Here is a 22,714-nt window from a genome sequence, read left to right as displayed (position 1 = left end):
TTGTCCTCCTCATTGAGTAGCTGAACTACCATTTCTTTTGCTATGGATGTACCTGAAAAAAGCTTTTTTGTTGCCTTTATATCCCTTGCTCACCTCAGCTCATTCTCAGCTTTAGCTTTCCTGATGCCATCCTTGCAATTCCATGCTACCTGTTTGCGTTCTTCCTTTGTGGCCTGGCCTTCCTTCCACTTCCTATATGTGCTCTTTTTTGTTTTCAGATCATCTCTAAGCTTTTTGTGAAGCTACATTGGCTGCTTCTGTTGTTTTCCACTTTTTTTCATTGTTGGAATTGTTTGCAATTGTGCCTGTAGAATTTCCTTTTTTAGAAACTCCCACCCATCTTGGGCTCCTTTTCTCATTAGAGTTGCTTGCCATGGGACCTTACTTGTCATTGTTATTATTAAAATTGGCTTTCCTGAAGTCCAGAGTACATGTATGGCTGCTCAGCTTTTACGTCCTTTAAGATCAAGAACTCAAGTATAACATGGTCACTTTCCCCCAGAGTTCCTGTAACTGTCACTTTGTCTGCTAAGTCATCTCTGTTGGTTAGAATCAAGTCAAGGATAGCTGATTTTTCCTCCGCTTTCTGTAGGAAGGTTATCAGCAACACAAGTCAGGAATTTCTTGGAGGAGGTATGCTTGGCAGAGTTTGTCTCTCAACAGATATCAGAGTAATTGAAGTCCCCCATTACTACTACATCATGCCTCCTTGAAATATTGGCAATTTGCTTTTCAAAAGTTTCATCCTTGTCTTCTCCTTGATTGGTTGGTCGGTAATAGATTCCAACCACCACATTCCTTTTTTTCCTTGCCCCTTTAATTTTAATCCAGATGCTCTCAATGGGGCTACTAAGCTCATCGTACTGTATTTCTGTGCAGGGATATATATTTTAACATAGTGCTCCTCCTTTCTATTCCTTGTGTTCTTTTTGAACACGTTATATCCTTCAGTTGCTGTATTCCAGTCATGGGAGTCATCCCACCAAGTGTCAATTATACCCATCAAGCTGTGGTTCCCTCCTGTATTAAGAGTTGAAGTTCGTCCTGTTTGTTTCCCATACTCTGAGCATTAGTACATAGACATTGAAGACAAAGTGATTTATGGTCTGGTTTTCTTCCTTCATTTTTATGAAGACTATTATTCAGCCCCATAAGAGCTGTTCTCTCAGTTTCTGTTCCTGTGCATAAGCCTTTGTCACCTCCAAGTTGATGTCTCCTTCCCCCTTAAGATTCTAATTAAATTTTCCATTCTGTGGCCAAACACATTCTTCCCAGTTCTTGGGAGGTGCAACCCATCACTTCCCAGCAGTTCATCTTCTAGGAAGTGTAGCCCTTCGTCCCAGAATCCAAATATCTCGTGTCAGCACCACCTTCGTAGCCAGTCATTCACCTGGAGTATTTTTGTTTCCCTTTCTACCCTGCTTCTAAGTGCTGAAAGGATGAATGTTGATTGCTCAGTAGCAAATTGCTGATCGTAAGAGACTTAGCAGGGCAAGATTTGTTAATTGTCCATTTTGATGGGCAACTTGGTGACACAGTCCATGTGGGAAAGATAATGTGCAAATGTAGATAAAGAAAAGGAATTGTCCACATTGCCTAAAATGCACACTGCAGAACTCTTAAAAAATGAAAGTTCCACTGGTGCTTGCAGCTTGTCATTAGACACAGATTTTTCTGTGCCAGTCTTCAACTAAGCTACATTTGAGCCAGATCAGTGTGAAGTCATGAAGCATTGAGACACAACAGTTACTATGTTTAATGCGATCCTAGCTATGCTTAAAGTGTTTATTATTTATTGATTACATTTATTTTCCACCTTTTTTCCAAGGAGCTCAAGGTGGCATACATGGTTATCCCCCTCCCCATTTTATCTTCACAACAACCCTGTGAATAGGTTAGGCTGAGAGACAGTGATCATCCCAAGGTCACCCAATGAGCTTCAGTCCTGAGTGGGGATTTGAACTCTGGTCTCCCAGGTCCTAGTCTGATACTCTGATGCTTGTTAGACTGAAGTGCTCCATGAAAATGAAAAACCTTACCACATAAATAAGTCCTTTCCTATTTAATTTTGTTGTTTTCTGTATTGTCCAATTCTGCACCAGGCTTGTATATACAGAATAGAGCCTGTAGATAATAGAAGGGTTATTTCCTGTCTGTTCCTGGCATGTGTAATCCGCTGTCCATTGCGCTTAAGCTGTCGGAACTGTCATGGAACATTCTCTCTTTACTAGAAGAGGACTGTTAGCGCTGTTGCTGTAGCGCAGAGAGGAAGGCACCCTCTTCAGTCTGTACCTTCTTTGCATTTGAACTGGAAAATGATGCGGAATTATGTACTAGTTGGTTATTAGCTGTCAGTGCTTTGATTCTTGGACATGTGCTGGTGCAGCATGCACGCACAAGCAACAGGTGACATTCTGGTAGCATCCAAGCTTTGACTGAGCTGGGTTTGCTGCCTGTCTGGCGCACACACACAGAGAGAGAGATCCTTTCTCCATGCCTTGGTGGGATTACTACATTGCCTTCTTGTGGCTGGAGACAGGAATACAGACTGGTCTTTGTTTACCTCAGTCCATTTCCTGTCTCAGTTTGGAGCAGACATGTTTTGTTCACTACCAGCATCTAATATGCATTCACTTCCTTTTCTTCCTCCCACTATGCATGGGGGAGGACTTCAGAGGCTTTCTGTTTGTGATTTGTCATTTTGTCGGAAGCAGGCAACAAAGCAGTAATGGAAGCTTCTAATCTCTTCTTGTGCATGAAATGAGGGTGGGGCCTCAGGTTTGTACTTGTTTATTTTCAGTACAGCCAGATAGCCAAGCAACAGTGCCAACACTCAGTGCCAGGAGTGCAAACCAGGAATCGATTTAAACTAGTGTTTCCATTTTGAAAAGGGCATGCCTGGTGTGTATGTTGTGATTCCTGTTTATCCTTAGCTGATTTCTCCTAGCATTTGTATTTTATGTGTTTAGGTTTGAAGGCTGAACACTCATTGATCTGAATATAAATACTTGGGACAATAACTAAATATCAGTTAACAAAGATGTTACTGTTTGTTTCAGTTGGTCTTGGGTAGGTTGCTGCCAGAATCTCCGACATCTTGATCTCTCTGGATGTGAGAAAATCACAGATGTGGCTGTAAAAAAGATTTCCAGAGCCTTGGGAATTTTGTCATCCCATGAAGCAGGATCTCCGAAAAGTTGTCGAAACAGGAATGGAAAAACTGTGTGGAAAAGCAAAGACATTACCTTGCAGGCCAGCAAAAAGAACTGTAGTTTGCATGATATTACAAATGAAAATGTGATTAAGGGAGAAGGAAATGAAAGCCATTGGAGTGCACCTGTCAGATCAGAGAGCTTTAACTCTGCCTATATCTGGATGTTAGATGCAGAAGATCTGGCAGATATTGAAGATGCTGCTGAGTGGAAACACAGAAATGTTGAAAGAGTTTGTTTGGTGGAACCAGCATCCAATTTCACTTGTTCTGCATCATGCTGCAGGAAAGACATTTTTGGACTAAGGACTAGTATCTGCTGGCAGCAACATTGTGCTCCTGCTGCCTTGACCTACTGTGGTCACTCTTTCTGTTGTGCTGGGACAGCTTTAAGAACTATTCAGACATTTCCAGGATCCTCTGCACTGTCTAAACATACGTCAAGGACTAGTAAACAGTCAGAGGGGAAAGACTTGGTATACTTCAGGAGTGCAAAATCAGGCCAAGAGACAGCACGAGTTCTTCAGTTCCTCAGTCTGTCAGGGTGTTATCAGATAACAGACCATGGTCTCAGGTATGTAGCCTCTTTGAAACCTATGAGTGCAGTCTTTTCTGAAAACAACCACCCCTTCAAAGAACACAAAATCATCCTGTAATCTTGGCATTATCAAGCCACTAAATCTGGTAGTAGTAATTTACTGGCTATGTGATGTGGGGAAGGGTTGTATTTTGCTTTATGCAATGTAGTGTAGTTTGACTACTTTTGAAAAGAGGGATTTAGAATTAAGGAATTAAGAAACGGCAAGTTCTTTCCTTGCGGTTTTATTTTAAATATCAGAAGGTGAGGTGTTTACCTGATGCAAGCATTTTCAGTTAAACTTGGCATGCCAGTTTCCTATGTCATGTGTAAAGCTAAAACGGTATGTTGTTCCCTTTGTTGGAAGATTCATATGGGAACAGTTCCATAGCACCCATCTTATGGCTGTGTCTGACCTAAATGTTTTTCCTTGTAATAGTTGTTAAAGATGTGTAATGTTGAGATTCTGTATGTAGGTGACTTTCAACTGGATGTAATTTTGGATGTGTAAGTAAGCATTGTGGATAAATGGAGTAATGAATCAAAGTCCCTAGTTCAAATATTGCTCTACCATGAACACATTACTTTTTAGGAAAGGCACATTATGTCTGTTTTAGCCCTCCCCCTCAAAACTGCAATATGGGGTATAATTCTAATCTACTTTACAGAGTTTTTGATATGGTGAGAAAATACTGTATGTTAACATTATATGGCACTATTTGAGTGCCAAGTTGTTTTTAAGGTTTGCTGTAGCTCACTCTTGGAAGAACTTAGGAGTCTAAAAATAGTATCTAAGTCAGTCTTGTAAATAAGCTCACAGAAGTTACTAGCCTGCTAGGAAGCTAGTAGCCTGCATTTACATGCTGGTCATGGAGGAGGGAAAGCTTCTTAGCAGGCTGGTAAATTTTTTACTTTCTGTCAAGCAAGCTGACAAAGGAGTGATGGAGCAGATAGATGAACTTCCCTTCGTGGCCAGCATGGAAACTGGCGGGGGTGGGATGGAGAGAGCCATCTTATCACCATCTCATATATTCTGCTATGCAACTATTTGCTTCAGTGCTTACGAACTGCGGTAGCAAAGCTAAGACAGCCCCAGACTGTAGACGGCACTTGTTTACCTCTGCAAATGAAGCAGCTCAGATTTTTAAAGCTCTCCTGGTCGGACAAGGTTGCCATTCTTGTCAACTGATGTGTCAAATATTCTGTGAAGTCAATATAGCAGCTTACCCCCACCCCCATATGACAGTGTCATTAGCATAGGGAATGTATTTGCCCCCTAGCCCTGCAGCAATCCCAAGCAAACCATTCCCTGCCCAATCATCTTCTCAGTATTTTCCTCCTGCCTCCAGCTTCTAAAGGACATGAAACTATTTTCTGGCTTGGAAAGTGAAACAGCTGTGGGGATGGATAAGTCTAATCTTCCCCTCCCTGCATTTACTTTTCTTAAGAAGATTAATCAAAGCCTCAAATACGCCTTATTAGCTGATATTGTTAAGTAGTTAAAATCCCATAAAATGGCAAAAAAAAAAATTGTTCCACGCATTCCTCCTTTCCCCTTCCCTCTTTCTCTTTCCCCTTCCAACTACCCAAGACCATTCTGTTGATATTTCTGATTGAGTTACCTGTTCCCCTGGCTATAGTGAAGGAAAAGGGCCTTTCCAGACCTATGTCCTCCCCACAACAGGGTCCCTGGTACATAGGGGATATATTTCTCATTCAAGACTCAGAGAAACTGGAAGGAAAGTGGAGTGATATGTCTGACTCAGAAGAGACTCCAGGAGCCAGTACTCTCAAGATTACTTACTTTTAACCACTGTTCTGTCAAAAGAATAGAAGTTCTTTTGGGATTCAGGTAGGCAATGAAAGAAACACCAGGTTTATTCTTTAATAGGTTTTATTCATACGATGAGGGCATAAAGAACAAAGTAAAGCAAAAGAAAATAATCATATGGACCTTTCAGTTGCTGGAAAGTTCCCTGTTTAGAAATGGTCCCTAATTGCTGACAGTCAAGATACATCTTCTCAAGGTCTCTCCTTCTCCTGGTCTGCATTGGGTTCTCTGTTGAACAGGGATACTACTAGGCTTTATTATACAGCCAGTCTGTATACTGTAGTCAGCATGGATTTTTCACATTCCGCAATGTTAAATTGAAAATACCCCCATGCCATTCTGATGCTGCCCATAAGCTCATTTCAAAACAAAACCTTACAAAATGTATAGTCCTGAACTCAGAAACGCTTGCTTAACAACCCTATAAATTTTCATGGCGATACACAAAACAGTCAGAGAGAATCGAGAGTTCAAAGTGTAAAAAGAGAGAGAGAGAAAACCAGAACCCTTTTGGACTTTTTTCTATCAGAGTTCTCATAATTTGTTGAAATTAATTAAAAATTAGCCATGTTAACAGAGTACCTGTAATCCTATTACTGACCTTGCCCCATACTCTGACCTTGATCTTCTGCAGTTTAAACATTAAAAAATGCCTGGCTGATTTTTAATTAATTTAAGAAATTTAGCATTGAACTCAGTGATAATGCCGGGTATGCTCAGTAAGAACCAACTGTCAGTTCTAAAAGCCAGACTCACAGCTGCTGGACTTGCCTAATCAGGGGGCCACACCCACACCAGACCTGTATTTCACTTTAGTCATGGCTTCCCCGAGAGAATCCTGGGAAGTGTAGTTTGTGAAGGGTGCTGAGAGGAGACTCCTATTCCACTGAGAGAGCTCCAGTGGCCAGAGTGGTTTAACAGTCAGCTACTCTGATTGAAGCTCTGTGAGGTGAACAGGGTGTCTCCTAGCATCTCTCAGCACCCTTCGCTAACTACACTTCCCAGGATTCTTTGTGAGAAGCTATGACTGTCTAAAATGAAATAAAGGTCTGGTGTGGATGTGGCCAGTGACAACTTTGGTTTAAATTTGAGTGGGATGCTACATATGCCTGCCGTAGAATAAAAAGGTGGGAGAAACCCTGAAAAAGAATGATACTGTTCCCAACGTTTTCCTTTTGGAAAGGAAAGGGGCTTCCCCTCTGCCCAGTGCCTACCCACCCAGTCTTCTCTCGTTCCCCTCCCCCTTCCTCCCTCCCCTTCCTGCCCTCCTGCTCCCCTCCCTGCCCTTTCCCCAGGTCAGTGTCACCTATCCTAAGCATGATTGACAGGAGTAAATCCCACTAAACTCAATAAGTTTGCAAATGATAAAACCTGCCCTCCCCTCCTCCACCCTCCCATCACCTCCCTTTTTCCCTCCCCTTCCAATCCACTCCTTCCCCCTTCCCCTCCTTCTGTTCCCCTCTCCCCCCTTTCTGCTCCCCTCTGCCCACTTCCCTCTACTCTCCCCTCCTCCTCCCCATGGTCAGTTTTACCTATCCTAGCCATGATTGCACGGGAGTAAATCCCACTGAACTCAATAAGCATGCGAATGAGCCATCCATTCTCAGGAAACTTGCACAGGATCCCATTTCTTACCTCCTGAATTAAAAAGCAGAGAAATTCACTAATGGGCTCAGAGGCACGTGTTACCAAATTCTTCCAAGCTACACAGCAAGTGGATTGGACTGTGAAAGACCCACCCAAATTGTGTTTGCATTTTGACAAATTTATAGGGCAGTACAATATCTCAGAGAGGGGGTCAGGTCTCCTCCCCTGGTGCATTCACTATAGCTGCCCAATTTCCCTGCTTTTAAAAGTTTGATAGAAATATCTGTTGGCTATAGGTACATTCTTAAACCGCAAGGTTTTTTTCTTATTAGCAAATATACTATTTCACTTTTCTGCTAAAGCTTAGTCATTGCCATTCAGATTCTGTTCCCATGATAGTATTCATGCAAGGCCATAGGCTAACTTCAGAAAAGTGGCAAGTAGCCAAGAGAGAAAGCTGGTTGCTCCCATGCTAATTTCATGGATTTAAGATGCTTGGGAACTATCCCACACGTGAAGCTCACAGCCCCTCTCTCTGTACCCTCTCTCTCCATGGTCTTGACATGGAGCCCATAGCCCCTCCAGCTGTACCCTCTTTGAACATAATGCATCTTTATACAGAATTAACTCCTAAAGGACACAGTCTAGGCGGCTTCCAATAGTTCAGTGGTTGATGGTTAACACTATTCAGGCCCCTACATAGGCCTCAGATGAAGCATTAAAGGGGCAGTTGCTGGACACTACCTATGTTGAAATCACAATATTCTTTCGCGTATTTTCCAGTACAGCTGTCAGAGTAGTTTCTGCTTTGGTCTGTGTGCAGCTGAGCCAGTTACGGCCCAGGCATTCCCCAAAAGCACTTCATTCTTGCCCTCTTCCAAAGTCTCACAGAAAGCAGTTTCATTTTCGTGCATCATTCAGAGGCTTAGTAGAAGCAGAATGAATCAACCCGCTGGGTAGTTAGAAGTCTAAACAACTATATCTTAGAACAGCCTGCAATGGACCTCGTAGTTGACCCTCCTGTAGCTGCCCTTTTCTCATGAGCCATTTTGCTCTGGGATGGAGACATCATTTTAAGGGAGGCCGGAGAGGAAAATGCTGATTTTTTCCCTCAAGAGGACCCTTGAGACTACAGTCCTTGCCTTAAGGGCAATATCCATTCCCTCACTTGTGGCTAGAGCCAGCCTTTTATGGCTCAAGGATTTCGTTGAAGATCCCAACCTAGATGCTGAAAAGTCACAAGGGTTTCTCTCCAGGGCACAAAAATGTATTGCTGATGGCCCTGTAGACTCTCTTATGCTCCTCCCAAGCCATAGCTACCAATGTGATGGTCAGAAGATTCATCTAGCGAAAATATTGCAGTGTGAACTCTGCCTCCAAAGGTAATTTAGTCTCTGTCCACATGGGCAAAACTGCTGTGTGACCATGTGAATATATGTACAGTGCCTTGCAAAAATAATCAGACCCCTGACCTATGCTCTCATATTACTGAATTACCAATGGTACATTGTAATTTTGTTCTGTATGATATTTTATTTTGAAACACTGAAACTCAAAATCAATTATTGTAAAGTGACATAGGTTTTATGTTGGGAAATGTTTGTAAGAAGCATAAAAAACTGAAACATGTTGCTTGCATAAGTATTCAACCCACACACATTAATATGTGGTAGAGCCACCTTTCCCTGGAATAATAGCTTTAAGTCTTTTGGGATAGATATGTACTAGCTTTGCACACAGTGTCAAAGGGATTCTGGCCCATTCTTGGCAGATTTGCTCCAGGTTGTTCTGATTGGTTGGATGTCTCTTGTGGACCACAATTTTCAATGTGCACGACAGGTTCTCAATGGGACTGAGATCAGGACTTTGACTGGGCCACTGTAGGATATTCACCTTTTTGTTCTTGAGCCACTCTGATGTTGCTTTGGCCTTGTGCTTGGGATCATTGTCCTGCTGAAAAGTGAATCTTGGTCTTATCTGACCACAAAACCTTTTCCCACATTGCAGCTGGGGCACTATCATGCTTTCTGGCAAACTCCAGACATGCTTTCAGATGGTACTTTTTGAGTAAAGGCTTGTTTCCTGCTACCCTCTCATACAGGCCAGTGTTATGAGAGCTCTGGATATGGTTGACTGGTGCACTATTACTCCACTGCCAGCCACTGAACTCTGTGGCTCCGTCCAGGTGATTGCTGGCCTCTCTGTGGCTTCTCTCACAAGTCTTCTTGTTCAAGTGCTGAGTTTTGAGGGACGGCTTTTTCTTGGCAGTGCCTGGGTGGTGTGATGCAGCTTCCATTTCCTGATTATTGATCCAATTGTGCACACTGGGATATCCAAACACTTGGATATTAGTTTATACCCTTTTCCTGATCTATGCATTTGTAATACATTATCTCTGAATTCTGTAGACTGCTCTTTGGTCTTCATTTTCCTTCAGATCTACAGCCTGAGGAATGATCCTTCCAACAGTGGGGTTTTTATCCTGATAATGTGACAGCAACTTTAATTGTTCACAGGTGGAGGCTGACGGTAAGGTAATTGTGTCCTCGATAGGACAGTTTCTTTCATCTGTGTAAACTGGGAGCTTCCACAGCACAGGGGTTGAATACTTATGCAAGCAATGTGTTTGTTTTTCATGTTTCTTACAAACATTTCCCAACATAAAACCAATGTCGCCTTACAATAATTGATTTTGAGTGTCAGTGTTTCAAAATAAAATATCATACAGAACAACATTACAATGTACCATTGGTAATTCAGTAATATGAGAGCATTGGTCAGGGGTCTGAATACTTTTGCAAGGCACTGTATCTACATTCACTAGACCAGCCTTTCCTAACCAGTGTGCCTCCAGATGTTGTTGGACCACAATTCCCATCTTTCCTGACCATTGGCAATGCTGGCTGAGGGTGATGGGAGTTGTGGTCCAACAACATCTGGAGGCACACTGGTTGGGAAAGGCTGCACTAGACATTACAAGTTAGAACTACATGCTTCTGCTGAAGTAGCCTTCAGAAGAAGGGTTTTCCAGAACATCTTGGCTCCAATTCAGACAGCTGCATACATTCTATTAGGACCCACTGTCAGATCTGACATAGTTTTTGCAGATACTCTAAGTTGATGTCTCATGCCATGGCATCGGGAAACATTCACTGCCTCCCCCTATTCTGTTAATAGTGGCTGTCAACTTGTACACATTTCATGCCTCACCAATTTATCTTCATGCCAGGTTGTACTTTTTTTGCTTCCCTCTGTGATCTAGCTCGGATTTATTTATTAATCTACCTGTCATTGCTTCACTCAGAGATTGGTTACAGATGAAACTGAAGGAGGATCCTGCCTAACTAAAGTGCCTCCTTTCCCCTCCATTGCCCATCTTTTCTGTTTGCGTTTCATCACTTAAAATATCTGTGGTAGGGATGGGAGAACACACTAGGCATCTGCTGCTAAGAAATTTTTGCTTTAAGGCTGAACAAACCATGTATTCCAGCAAGGCCCTAAATTGATGGCAGCAGTCTTGCATGTTATTAGCTTCCAGCAGGATAGACTTTAACAAAGTTAATGGCTGCTACAATGAAAGTGGGGAAAGGAATGCTCAAATGGCAAAGGTTTTGAGTGGTTCAAATGGGTTTGATGGATGGTCTTGTTGGCTAAGCAGAATTTTCTTAACTGTTGTTTGGTTCCTGACGTGCCCTTAATGTGTCTTTATTTTCTACTTGTAGGATGCTAACTCTGGGAGGTGGGCTCCCTCATCTAGAACACCTCAATCTCTCTGGTTGCCTGACTGTAACCAGTGCAGGCCTGCAGGATTTGGTGTCTGTATGCCCTTCTCTGAATCATGAACACTTTTACTACTGTGACAACATTAACGGTAATGTCTTTTGAATAAAGTACCTTTTAACAACATTCATATTTGCCCCTTGGAATGTTCAGAATTCAAAGCCCCTTTCTGTAGTCTAGGTCCTCTTGAGTTATGTATTCCTTTCTTTATTAAGGTTTAATGTGTCTATCAAGGCATAGATATAAATCTTAAACTTTTTTCTTAACAGTACAATAGGGAAGCATACCTCTCATGGATCATTTACAATCCAAATTCAGTTAAGTAACTGGTTGGATAAATTTTTTTTTTAAGGAGCTCTACCTCTTGAGTGCTGTTGTTTTGGTATAAAGAAATTACACAATTGCCAATCTGTACTAAAATTTACATCAATTGAATGAAGAATGTTAGTGTTATAGAAAGACATTAGTTTGTCGAGGACTCCATAAATGGATTGATTCCAAATTTGAACAGTAGCTGCTAACTACTATCTATTGAAATGTCTTGGTTTCAAAATGACAATATAAAGAAAAAGTGGCACTAGTGTACGAAGTTGAAATCCTGTTAAGTCTGGACTTTTGTGTTCTCTTGGAATTTTTGCACAAGTACTTCTGATTGGTTCTTTTCATAGAAGGGGAGCTATGATATTGCATGAGTTCCTGATTTCTGTGTTACAACTCTCATGCTACTAGACCACAGCATAAACAATTTTTATCTCTAAGTCTGCCATGGAGACTATTGTTGGAACAAATTCTTAAGTCATCCTATCGCTTCTGAACATTTAACTAGTCTGTATCGACATCTATTCCAGCTTTGTGCTCCTCCTTGAAATTTAACACTACATCAGTGTTTTTCCTATAGTTTGTCCTCAGTGAACTGTGGATACATGAATGGTGTGTCTTAAGGTAGCTATTTAAATAATGAATAACGGGTGTCTGGGGTTGTGGGACACTTGAAAGTAACCTAAGTGATAGATTAACACCAATCCTTTCAATATTATCTTGAGGATTTTGGTGCTGATGGAATGGAGGGAGAGACTCTTATGTTACCAAAAAAAAACCCGGTTGCACAGATATAGATCCCCCCCGACGTTGTTCTCTTGGCTGTCTCAAGCAAATATGACTGACCTATCTTGTCCTAATTGGCTCATTAGGAAACTTCCCAAGGCTTGTCTGCTATTGAGGGTGACTTGTCCAGATTTTGTTTTGCTGTGTACCTCTTCTGTCTCACATGGTACTATAGGACATTGTGCCTTTCCAAAAACCTATGAAGGTCTCATTTAATATGTTTGTAGGTGATGGAATATTAAAGGTAAAGGTGTCCCCGCACTTGTAGTGCGAGTCGTTTCCGACTCTTAGGGCGATGTCTTACGACATTTACTAGGCAGACCGTATATATGGGGTGGGATTGCCAGTTCCTCCCCCGGCCTTTCTTTACCCCCCAGCGTATGCCAGGTACTCATTTTACCGACCACGGATGGATGGAAGGCTGAGTGGACCTCGACCCCTTTTACTGGAGATTCGACTTCCTCCTTCCGTTGGAATCGAACTCCGGCCGTGAGCAGAGCTTCAACTGCGTTACTGCTGCTTACCACTCTGCGCCACGGAGGGTCATTGGAATATTAGTCACTGAAAAATATGTTGCCTTGAATTTGTTTGAATAAACTAAAACTATTTTGCTGGCATCATCTTTAAGAGTAGATTATGAAGAACTGCTATGTTGGATAGCTCCTTACATAATACTTCTTCTCAAAATGTAAGTACTGTATAGTTCATGCCTTGACAAAAGTTTTCTTGTTTGGAAGTTGCTTCCCTTTGGGATGGGTATATGGGCCTGTTCACACTTAATGAGGAGCCATATGCACTGAAGCCCTCCGGCGCCTGTAGGTTAGGCAGCCATGTAGAGTATTCCTTTTTAGCTATTGTTTTGTCCTTCATTTTTGGAAAGATGAGCTTCCTATCTGCCTCACTTTTTCTTCCCATTAAAAACTAATAAAGCACCACACTGACTGCATATCCCCCCTATTTTCTCTGGTGACGTATGCTCATGCTGCAGTTTGGACAGGGAAAGGCAGGGAAAAGCAGCTCTTGCTGGGGAAAATTAGCAAAGAAAAACAGCTGTGATTTCCATGTCTGCTTTGATCAGGAAGAATACAGCTCTGCTGTGAGTGTGGTGTTTTTCTCAACAGTGCCTGACAAAGTAATGGCAAAGTGGGGGGGCACTCTCAACTGTGATTATCTGTGGTATTTGTTGGAATCTGAGTCCATTATATATACTCTGTCTCTTTATTAGAAGGTGAGTTCATAAAACCAGCCCCAAGTTGTTGAAGGCAACAGTAAGTGAGGAGAATGTGGTAGTGCTCACAAAGCTAATTTAACAGCTAATGTTGCATCTGAACTTTTCCAGCTGTAGATCTCTATGCAAATGCTAAACATAAGGACTTTAAAATGTACCAAAACTGATTTGGATTGGAAATTTGCTGTCAGATCCATGTGTTGAAAATGTGCTGCTACCACCACCTAATAATCACATTTTAGGTGTTAGTGTCACATACAAGATTGCCAGGTATTCTTATTTTGCAATAATGTTGGGTTGCTTGAATGTTTCCCTTGCCTCAAAAGCAGTCTCTTCAGCTTTTGTGTTGCGGATTTGTTATCCAAGATGCAGTGTTTTTGTATTACTTCCACTGATCTTGGTCTGTGTCCCCACAGTTCATATTGACAGTTTGATGTACTCTGTCTGTAGGAGGACAATGAAATGCGAAACTACAATGTCCCTATGACGAATAAGATGGGAAGCCAATTATCTTGAGATGCATATAAAAGAACTGGTTTAGCCAGTTGGTTATTCTGCTCCTTATTTTTTTATCACAGGACTTGATTGTCTAATTGAGTGAATGTGTTGTGATCTTAAACAATGTCTATCCAGCTACAGATAACTGGGCTGCAGAGGTGCTCTTAGTTTTGTTTTGCTGTATGCTGCAGAAGGAGTTACGGGTGACATAAGCTGTGTTGGAGGATGTTATTGGTTGCTGATCAACCCCAGATCCTAGTTGTGTTAATAGCTGAGATAGCTGATCTTTGATGTGTCCCACGCTTAGTCAGTGATCAAACAGTGTGTGGAAGCTTCCTTTTCTTTTAAAATCCTATTCTGTGAATTTGATCTTTAAGGTAAGTGAACAGAAGGAAGTTCCCTCCACTCCCCTGCAGTCATCTACGCCCCCCCCCAAATTCTGGATAATGTTCAGGGCCCACCTAATCAATGTGGGAAGGGATGCGCGGGGGGAGAATAATCCAGAATTGGACTGTACAGCAGCCTGCCACACCCAATCACACATTGTGGTATCCCCTGATCCTCCAAAGTGGCTTTTCATAGGGTGTAGGCAACTGTAAGGGGAGTTGGATAACTTTCCATCCGTTCTCGTACCTTAGAGTTGAAGACTTGGGTTCCAGGTTTTTTTGTTTTATAAATGCATGAACATATTTTGACAAATGACTCCATAGTCCCATATGAACCACTTAGCCTAATCTTTTCAACCCATCTTCAAATGGGATATTTTTTTACCCCTTTTGTTTTCTCTGGGGTACAGAAAGAACTACATGCAGGACAAGGTATGGATTCACCATTCACTCATCAATAAGATTGGTGATGTTTTCTGTGTAATAGTTTTAGTCTTGCGTAGAGATGTGAAGGCCTGGAAAAAACCCAGAAAATTCAGAAAAAATGTCCCCCCCCCCCGTTTTTGTTGAAGTCTTTTTTGTTTTTTTCTGAAAAATTGAAAAAAATGAAGAAAAAATGGATTATGGAATGTTTTATTTTTGCATGATGAATAAAATGTTTCATTGAATCTTGGTCCCTTCCTTTTTCTCAGTTCTTTTTATGGGAATAGATGTTTATGTATGCTTGGCACTGTGGAGGACTAGCACAGACATAAATAATTTCCTTTGTTACTAATGTTGATGGTTTCTTGTTTTTTAAAAAATATTTTTTGCCTGCTCCTCATAAACTGGCAAAACGAAAGAGGTTCCTTACAGTTCAGGATCCTGTAGATCCATTTGTTACAAAAAGAAGTAAAAATTTAAAAAAGTAAATTCAATTTGTAATAATTGTTCGAATAAAATGTACTTTTAATATACCAAATGTGATAATTTTATGCCAAACCAGCTTGTACATAATTACATTTGATGTTTCTGAAGTAACAAAGTGACTTTCAATCTGTAAGAAGTGCTAATATTGCATTTTTTCAATTTTTCCAAAAATCTCTTTTTTTCTGAAAAACCCCCCACTTTTCCCCCCATGGCTCCAAAATTTCCAGAAATTATACATCTCTAGTTTTGCAGCCTTTTTATAAGTACAGATTAGCTAGGTTGACCATTCTTCTGTTATCTTATTGCTAGGAAAACCAATCCTATGTGTGCCATTCCATGCTTTTATGAGCTTGGTGAAAAGTTTTTGAGCCATGTGTTTTTGTTACTGGAACTTTACAAACCACCAGAAAGTCCCTCTTTATGCATGATTGTTGCATAGAAACTGGAACTCAAGTAAGCACAGTTGATCTTGCTTTTCCAGTTTCTTTTTCAATATAGCTGATAGCTGTTCTTTTCTGAATGTAAGATCTATCTGTATCATATTCCTGCAAATTAGTATTTAACTAATTTGGCATACAAGTTCTTTAACTGAATACCACAAACAGATGAAGACTTGGTCTGATTTGTCATTGGTTTATTAATAGCTTTGGGGAGAAGTTTTGTATTGACTTTTTCCAAATCTATTGATAAATTGGCATTTTCATATGCAAAAAACCCTAATATATCTTGCTTTGCATGTCTAATAATTATTTTAGTGCATATGTTATTAATCCTTTGTGGTTGACATGTAAACTTTTAAATTGATAGTTTTTCTCTCACATTTAGGGATTCAGTAAAAGTGTGAGTATATGAGCCCATTCAAGCATTGTACTTGTGAAGGAGACATTTCACAATGAAAAGGACTATGGACATGCATAATTCCATTCTTTTTCAGTAATCTCCACACCTAAATTGATCCTATCTGATAGCATCTTCTTTCAGGTCTATCTAAAATAAGTCTATACACTTTTATTAGTATATCTTCATTATTAAATGTCTGTACATTTTATTTCTGCAGTACTTATTTAATGCTCTCAACTTATTTTTTGTAGTCTTCTGCATAAAAAAGTGTAGAAGTTTAAAATATCCATAGAACGGGTTGACTGTAAGGGTTTTATAAGACTTATGAATCACAATCCTAACCATGTCTATTGAGAAGTAAGTCCTATTAAAATCAGTGGGGCTTCCCCCCAGGTAGGTAGTGTCAGGATTGCAGGATTACAGAGCAATCCAACCCTGCCTTATGTCGGGCTGGTGGGGAAGTAGATTAGGTGGAGGTATTCCTCTGCCCAGTTCCCCCAGCTAAGCATCACATGTTCGGCATTAACAGTCCACTTCTACCTGCTGAATGGGCGGGTGGGAGGCCTGCTGGTAGGAGCTCCACTGATGGGAGCCGGTGGAAAGTCCCGAAACGGTATTGTGGAGAGGAATCGGGGCTGAGCTAGTCTGGGATCCTGAACTGGTCTCAATGCTATCTCATGAAGGCATTGGGCCTGATTGTTCTGTTCCCCACCTTGAACCGCACCTGCTGTGAGCAACGGAGCTGTAAATACAATGATGGCCTTACTGCTCTGCAAAACCCTACCAGTGGTACTATTGAAATTAAATGTACATGCTCTGATTTACCAGTCCTAATGGTCACAATACGTGTTGAAATGAATTTTCTGTACTTATTCCAAGTTGTTTAATTTTTGTAAAGGTATCAGTTTCCTGTGCAACAAGTAACCTTGTGCTTTCTTGCTATACTACCATAATGCCTCTAAGCTGGATTGGCTAATGCTTTTAACTGCAGATCCATGCCATACATTTAAAGCACATGACTTCCCTCAAATAATTCTGGGAATGGGTTTCCCCCTCACAGAGTTACAAATTCCCAGCACCCTTAATAAACTACAGTCCCCATGATTCTTTGAAGGAAGTTGTGCTTTAAATGTATAGTATGGATCTGCCTCTGTTGGACCGATACTAAACCCGTCTTTCATAATAATAAATTTCTGAGGTCCTACTCTCTGACAGTTGCCACGGACAGGTATTTCTTGGCCTCACATTTTTGTAATATCCTGCCCCAGGAAGTACATATGGCCCCTTCATCTGTTGACTTTTAGAAGAGTGCTCATTTATATTTTGATCTGAATGTGACCTAGTGCTGTGTTTTATTAATGACTATTGCTCATTTGAAAAGAGATGTGATGTGGTTTTAATCTGATGGTCTTGTATAGCATACTGTTGTGAATGTTTGCACTGTCTTGTGATGGCACTGTTCCAGGTTCAGACTGATCTGAACTAAGAACAAATGAAGATCTGTTATCTGAATAATAACCAGTTATCTAACTATATTCCATTATATCCAAATTAATTGATCTGCCTTCATTAAAACCATGTAGATCAGATTGTTCAGTTTATAACCAGATACATCAGAAAACTCGGGTATATTAGTGAATATGGCTGCAATGGTGGAAGTTTTATCTCTTCTCTCCCAAATTTAACTCTTTAATTAGATTCCATTCTTACCACAATAGTGAGAGACTCTGCTAACACAAATACAGAGGTGGGATGCTAGACATCCTTGCGAGTTCCATGTATTAAGATAGCCATCTGTTAACTGTAGTCCTTGCCCTATCATAAATCAGTTGTGTTTACCTCTTAAACTGTTCTGTGAGACCACTGGCGAGGAACCTGTGGCCCTCCAGATAATTTTGTACTGCAAGTCCTATCATTCATGACCATTGGCCATGCTAGCTATAGCTGGTGGGAGTCAGAGCCCAACATCATCTAGAAGGCCACAGGTTCCCAACCCGTCCTGACCCAGTAATCTTAATTTTTTATATATAAAAGCTGAAGAAACAGAGTTGGTACTTCCTTTAATCTAGTTTTTTGTTGATGTTAATCACATTCCAAATAATGTTAACTGACCTCCAAGCATGGTCAGTCTTCTTTGCATGGTTAATTCAGCTTGATTTCTACCCATTAAATTCAATCTAGAAACAAATATTCCCACTAATATTGGTAATCTAGGACCTAATCCTTACACTTCTTTATGTATCAAGATGCAGTTAGCATCTGACCAGGTTTGTGCACTCTAAACCTGTAGGATGGTAACTATGCTTGGTGTTCCTTCTGCTGGCCGGAGGCGTCTGTCAACAGAATGTGGAGGGAGGCAATATTAGGTGGTTCTTCCCCCTCACCATGTACCTTTAATCTGCTCTGGAGTATCCCATGACCCTCTGGGGCAGATTTGGGGAGTGCAGGGCTGCAGAGGAAGGTGGGAAATGTTAATGGATTTGTTCTGTTAGTGGAGAAACGCTAATTGGACATCATCCCTAATTATATTTATCAAAATAGGGAGTCTCCTAGAAAGTGTTTTATTTATACCAAAACAAAGCCAGAAACTTCTTTCATCATTAGGTCTTTGATTTAGTACAGCTTCACAAAATAGCAGGCATTTGTTAATTTCATTATTTGAAATTATTTGTCATAATTACGTTTAATGGGTGGAATAATTTTTCTTCTGCCACTTTATTGCTAAAGGTTGGTTTCTAAAGTGCTTTTTAAAAGCCAAAGATTTTTTACCACTAAGATGCCCTTTCCCGATAGTCTCAGATTTATTTTGTTTCCTCGTTTTCTAGATCGTATTTCTTGAAGGATTTCTCTTTATATATTTTTATGAAGGGAAATAATTCATGTTTTCATTGGCTTTTCCCCATTTTATTTATTTACTTGCATATTGGTATTGATTAGACATTCCCCATGTTTTATCGTGCAGCAGCAAGGAATTAAGATGCCCTGCTCAGATTTTCCTAATCTTGTAGCATTGTCTTTGGAATGTAGTCTGAATAGATTTTAGATTTAGGGTTGCAACACTATGCTTACTTTCGGGGGAGTTAATCCTACTGAATTTGATGAAATTTATTTTTGAGTCAGCATGATTAGGAGCGCACTGTCTCAATAACCTGGGAAACCAGCAAATAATCCACCTTGAATATCAATTGTTGGTTGAAAGGGAAAGTATTTGTGGTGGGCTAAAACACACACACACAGAGCAATCAGCTATGCTTTGATCCATGTATGAAGGTTTTTAGGTAAGATATGTTTTTTGGGTGGGGGAAGATACATATTTAGTGTTGGCCTCTCGAGAAAAAACCCACCCCCAAACCAGCTAGTTATTTTGTTGATCCTTGTTGAGTAAGGGCATATGAACTATGAAGTTTTTCTGATTCTCCAACAAGTAATTAATGTATTACTACATATCCTATTTGTGGATTATTAATTAGCTTCTAACTTGAAGGTATTTTTAAGATCTCAATTCAAAATAGCTTTAGAGTTTTGTCTCCTTCCTTCAAAGAAATGACTGCTTTTTTAAAAGCACGAATAACATAATGTGTGGTTTGACCCTGTGATGGGTGTCATGTAAAAAAATAATAATCATACCTTTCCTTAAGCCATCTACCAATCTTTCTAATAGGGTTAATTTATTTAACCCATTTATGTGAAAATAAATTATTTTAGTTTTCTTTAATGTTATGATGAAGTTTTTTTCAAGGTAGACCCATTTAAATTAACGAACATGACTAATTTGGTCCATTAATTTGAGTGGGTTTACTCTGAGGAGAACTTAGTTGGATAAAACCCAGTCACTGTGAAGTACGCTAGAGGTTTGTCTGCTGCTGTTACATGAGATGTCCTTTACATGATTTGTAAAAGATTAATAGCTAAATTCCTGTTTCAGTGTATTTCCAGAATGTTGAATTGTGCTAGACTACAAATGCTGGTTTCAGTACCGAAGCAAGAGGTTCATTTTCCATTAACTGTTTCAAACATATTAACATACACTCATTTACTTTCTGTTCAGCCTGGTTGGTCACTGTGAGAACATGATGCTGGACTAGATGGGCCACTGGCCTGATCCAGCAGGCTCTTCTTATGTTCTTAAGAATATACAAAATCAGAATATTTCAAGGGAATAGCAGAATTAGTTTGACCAGTTTCATGCCTTTAATTTCAGATTAATCTCCTGTTCTTGAAATAAACGTATCACATCTGTTTTTAAACACATATATATGGCTGTTGAATTATATAGGCAGTAGGTGCTGTAGTTTAATGTATTATTTAAAATTCTTGCAAATGAAGGTAAGTGATGTTTAGTTGAACTTTGGTATGGGACAGATTTATGAATTACATAATCTTAAGGCAGAATTGGCAACACTACGGATCAGAGTATACATTTGGGGGAGAGGTTAGCTGTATCTAGATATCTTTGAAGTGTTAAACAGTTTATAAATGCTGTTAAATAAAATAAATGGCTCATACGGAAACTAACTTTTTCTGTACAATGTAAGCCAGAGGCAGCTATAACCTGTGGCCCTTGAGACACTGCTGGACTCCAGCTCCCATCAGCCCCATTCACCATAGCCAGTAGTTAGGGATGATGGAGATTGTAGTCCAACATCTGAAGGTCAGCTACCCTTGGCATAAACCAATCATGCTTGCCATTTTAGATGCACTTTTGCTGATGGTCCTATTAGTCTGGAGCTCTGCTAATGCAGATGCAAGAGGGCTGAAGTCTCTGTTGTGCAAAGGGAAAAGATACGCTGTATATTTAAATATAATATAATCTGTCCTGTGCCAATAAGATACTAATTTTATTACAAACTTAGTTTGAAACTCTTAATGAAAATGAGTGACGTAGTTCTTGATGTAAAACATACTGAACATCTCTGTCCAGGATGAATCCAGTCCCTTTTTCTGCCTTTCACATTTGTTCTGTCTTTACACAGGTCCTCACGCCAAAACTGCCAGTGGATGCCAGAACTTGCAGTGTGGTTTCAGAGCCTGCTGCCGCTCTGGTGAATGACCTGACTACTTTCCTTTTTCAGTCTACTTCATTAGCTCAGCAGGCTTCCTTTCATGCACTTTACTTACAATCCGCATCTTGTGTTAACAGTTCCCTTCTGGAGTGCGACTTGTAGGTCCTTTTTGCTCCATAATTCAGAATCTTATAAGCAAACTGTGTAGTGTCACACCATTCTCACAATGTTTCACTCTGATTTTGGAAGGTGAAAGGTTTAATTCTTTGTGCTGTGAAACTTATCAAATTGTTTTTGACACTTTCCCCCTTAATGTTTGGCACTTAATGTTTTTTATTTGTGTTTTGTGCTAAGCCCTTAAGATTTGTTTTTAAAGCTCATGCTTAAATATAAATGTTAAATACATCTGGATAACAATATATATTGTTCTGTAGTGATTTCTCCATTAACCTTCTGATCCCAGAGTTGCAAAATTAAAGATACTTTTTGTCTTAGCACTGATTATATGTTACAGGCTTGAAGAACAGTAAATGAAACATTCCCATCAGCGTTGGAGATTGTTAAGAGTCTGATATGTTAACATAGCAGGCCAATGACTGTCATTTTGTGGGCTTCACAAAGTATTTGCTTAACTGTAGTTGCATAGCAACCACAATCCCCTGTATCTTCTATATAAACCCATTAAAGATGCTGAATTCTGAAAGGGACTTTCCAAGGAGTGATTTCTCTGCCATAAGCAACTGTAATAAATAAATAAATAAATTGCAGCTTTAAGAAACTTACTGGTGGTAATCTGCTCATTTGATTGGGGTGGGGTGGGGGTGGAGTTCAATTGCATTGCAAAATGGCAATATTATTTTAATAACTTGATACTTAAATGTGCTGGTAAACTTTTTAGTATTGCTATGGTATGATAAATAAGTACTGTGTTTGCACTTCAAATAAATTAGAGCGGGGATTCCTAAACTGTGGTCCATAAGGTTCATTCAGGTGGTCTACAAGCAAGTCTGTGGTTCGGTTATAAGATGGGAGATGGCACATACATCATATTAAATATTCGTATTAATCTTAAATTGGTATTTGCGTTGCTTCTATTTTATTGTATTAAAATTTGGATTCTGTGGAATTCAAATTTCAATACAGTAAAATGCAATATATAAGAAATAAAAGGAGCCATCAAAAATCATACACATATAGCAGAGCACATTACAATTACTTCAACAGGCAGAAAAACCACGCAAGTTGTCTGCCAAAGCCCTCAGCAATTTTCAGGTGGTCTGTGGGGGAAAAAGGTTGGGAACCTCTTAGCTAGAGCTTTCAAACTGTCTATATAATTAAGTTGAAGTTTTCCAAATGGCCACGGTCATGACAGGAAGATTTTGCCAGTTGGACTCTATTTGAAGAATGCTTTTTGCTGAAATTACACAAAACTTTCTGCCATGGTATCTCTAATTATGGGAATGAAATTTAGTGACAATAACAATGTTTCACCTTGGTTTTTTATACTGATCCTGAGTTTTAATTATTAGAAATCTAGGACAGCTTTAATTAAATTCGGCCCCATCTCTTCCCTCGTGGTGGTGAGTAGCATCTTTAAATGTTCTTCTGTATCAAATTTTCTGCATGTAGAAAGAATCCTAAAAATATGTTTGTGCTGTTTGTATTTTAGCATTAAACTGTTGGCTAAAGCAGCATCAGAGGCAGTATCTTTGTGGTAAAGGCAGCAGGATGCACATGCTAAGAATTTGTGATTAAATGCA

At 40.0% G+C, this 22,714-nt stretch overlaps 1 protein-coding gene across 1 annotated transcript in view; it reads left to right on the top strand.

The window, feature by feature from the left end:
- The window catches only part of FBXL5 (F-box and leucine rich repeat protein 5), a 47,914-nt gene extending 26,182 nt beyond the window's left edge, over nucleotides 1-21,732 (top strand). The window contains exons 9-11 of the mRNA XM_061583632.1: nucleotides 3,060-3,785; nucleotides 10,929-11,077; nucleotides 20,925-21,732. Of these exons, the coding sequence (XP_061439616.1) occupies nucleotides 3,060-3,785; nucleotides 10,929-11,077; nucleotides 20,925-21,001 (952 nt within the window). The 3' untranslated portion in view covers nucleotides 21,002-21,732. The remainder of the gene's footprint in view (nucleotides 1-3,059; nucleotides 3,786-10,928; nucleotides 11,078-20,924) is intronic.
- The last annotated feature ends 982 nt before the right edge of the window (nucleotides 21,733-22,714 follow it).

The sequence above is a fragment of the Rhineura floridana genome, chromosome 9 (assembly GCF_030035675.1).
Source record: "Rhineura floridana isolate rRhiFlo1 chromosome 9, rRhiFlo1.hap2, whole genome shotgun sequence".
Taxonomy (NCBI): domain Eukaryota; kingdom Metazoa; phylum Chordata; class Lepidosauria; order Squamata; family Rhineuridae; genus Rhineura; species Rhineura floridana.
This window is presented reverse-complemented; position numbering and strand designations above follow the sequence as displayed.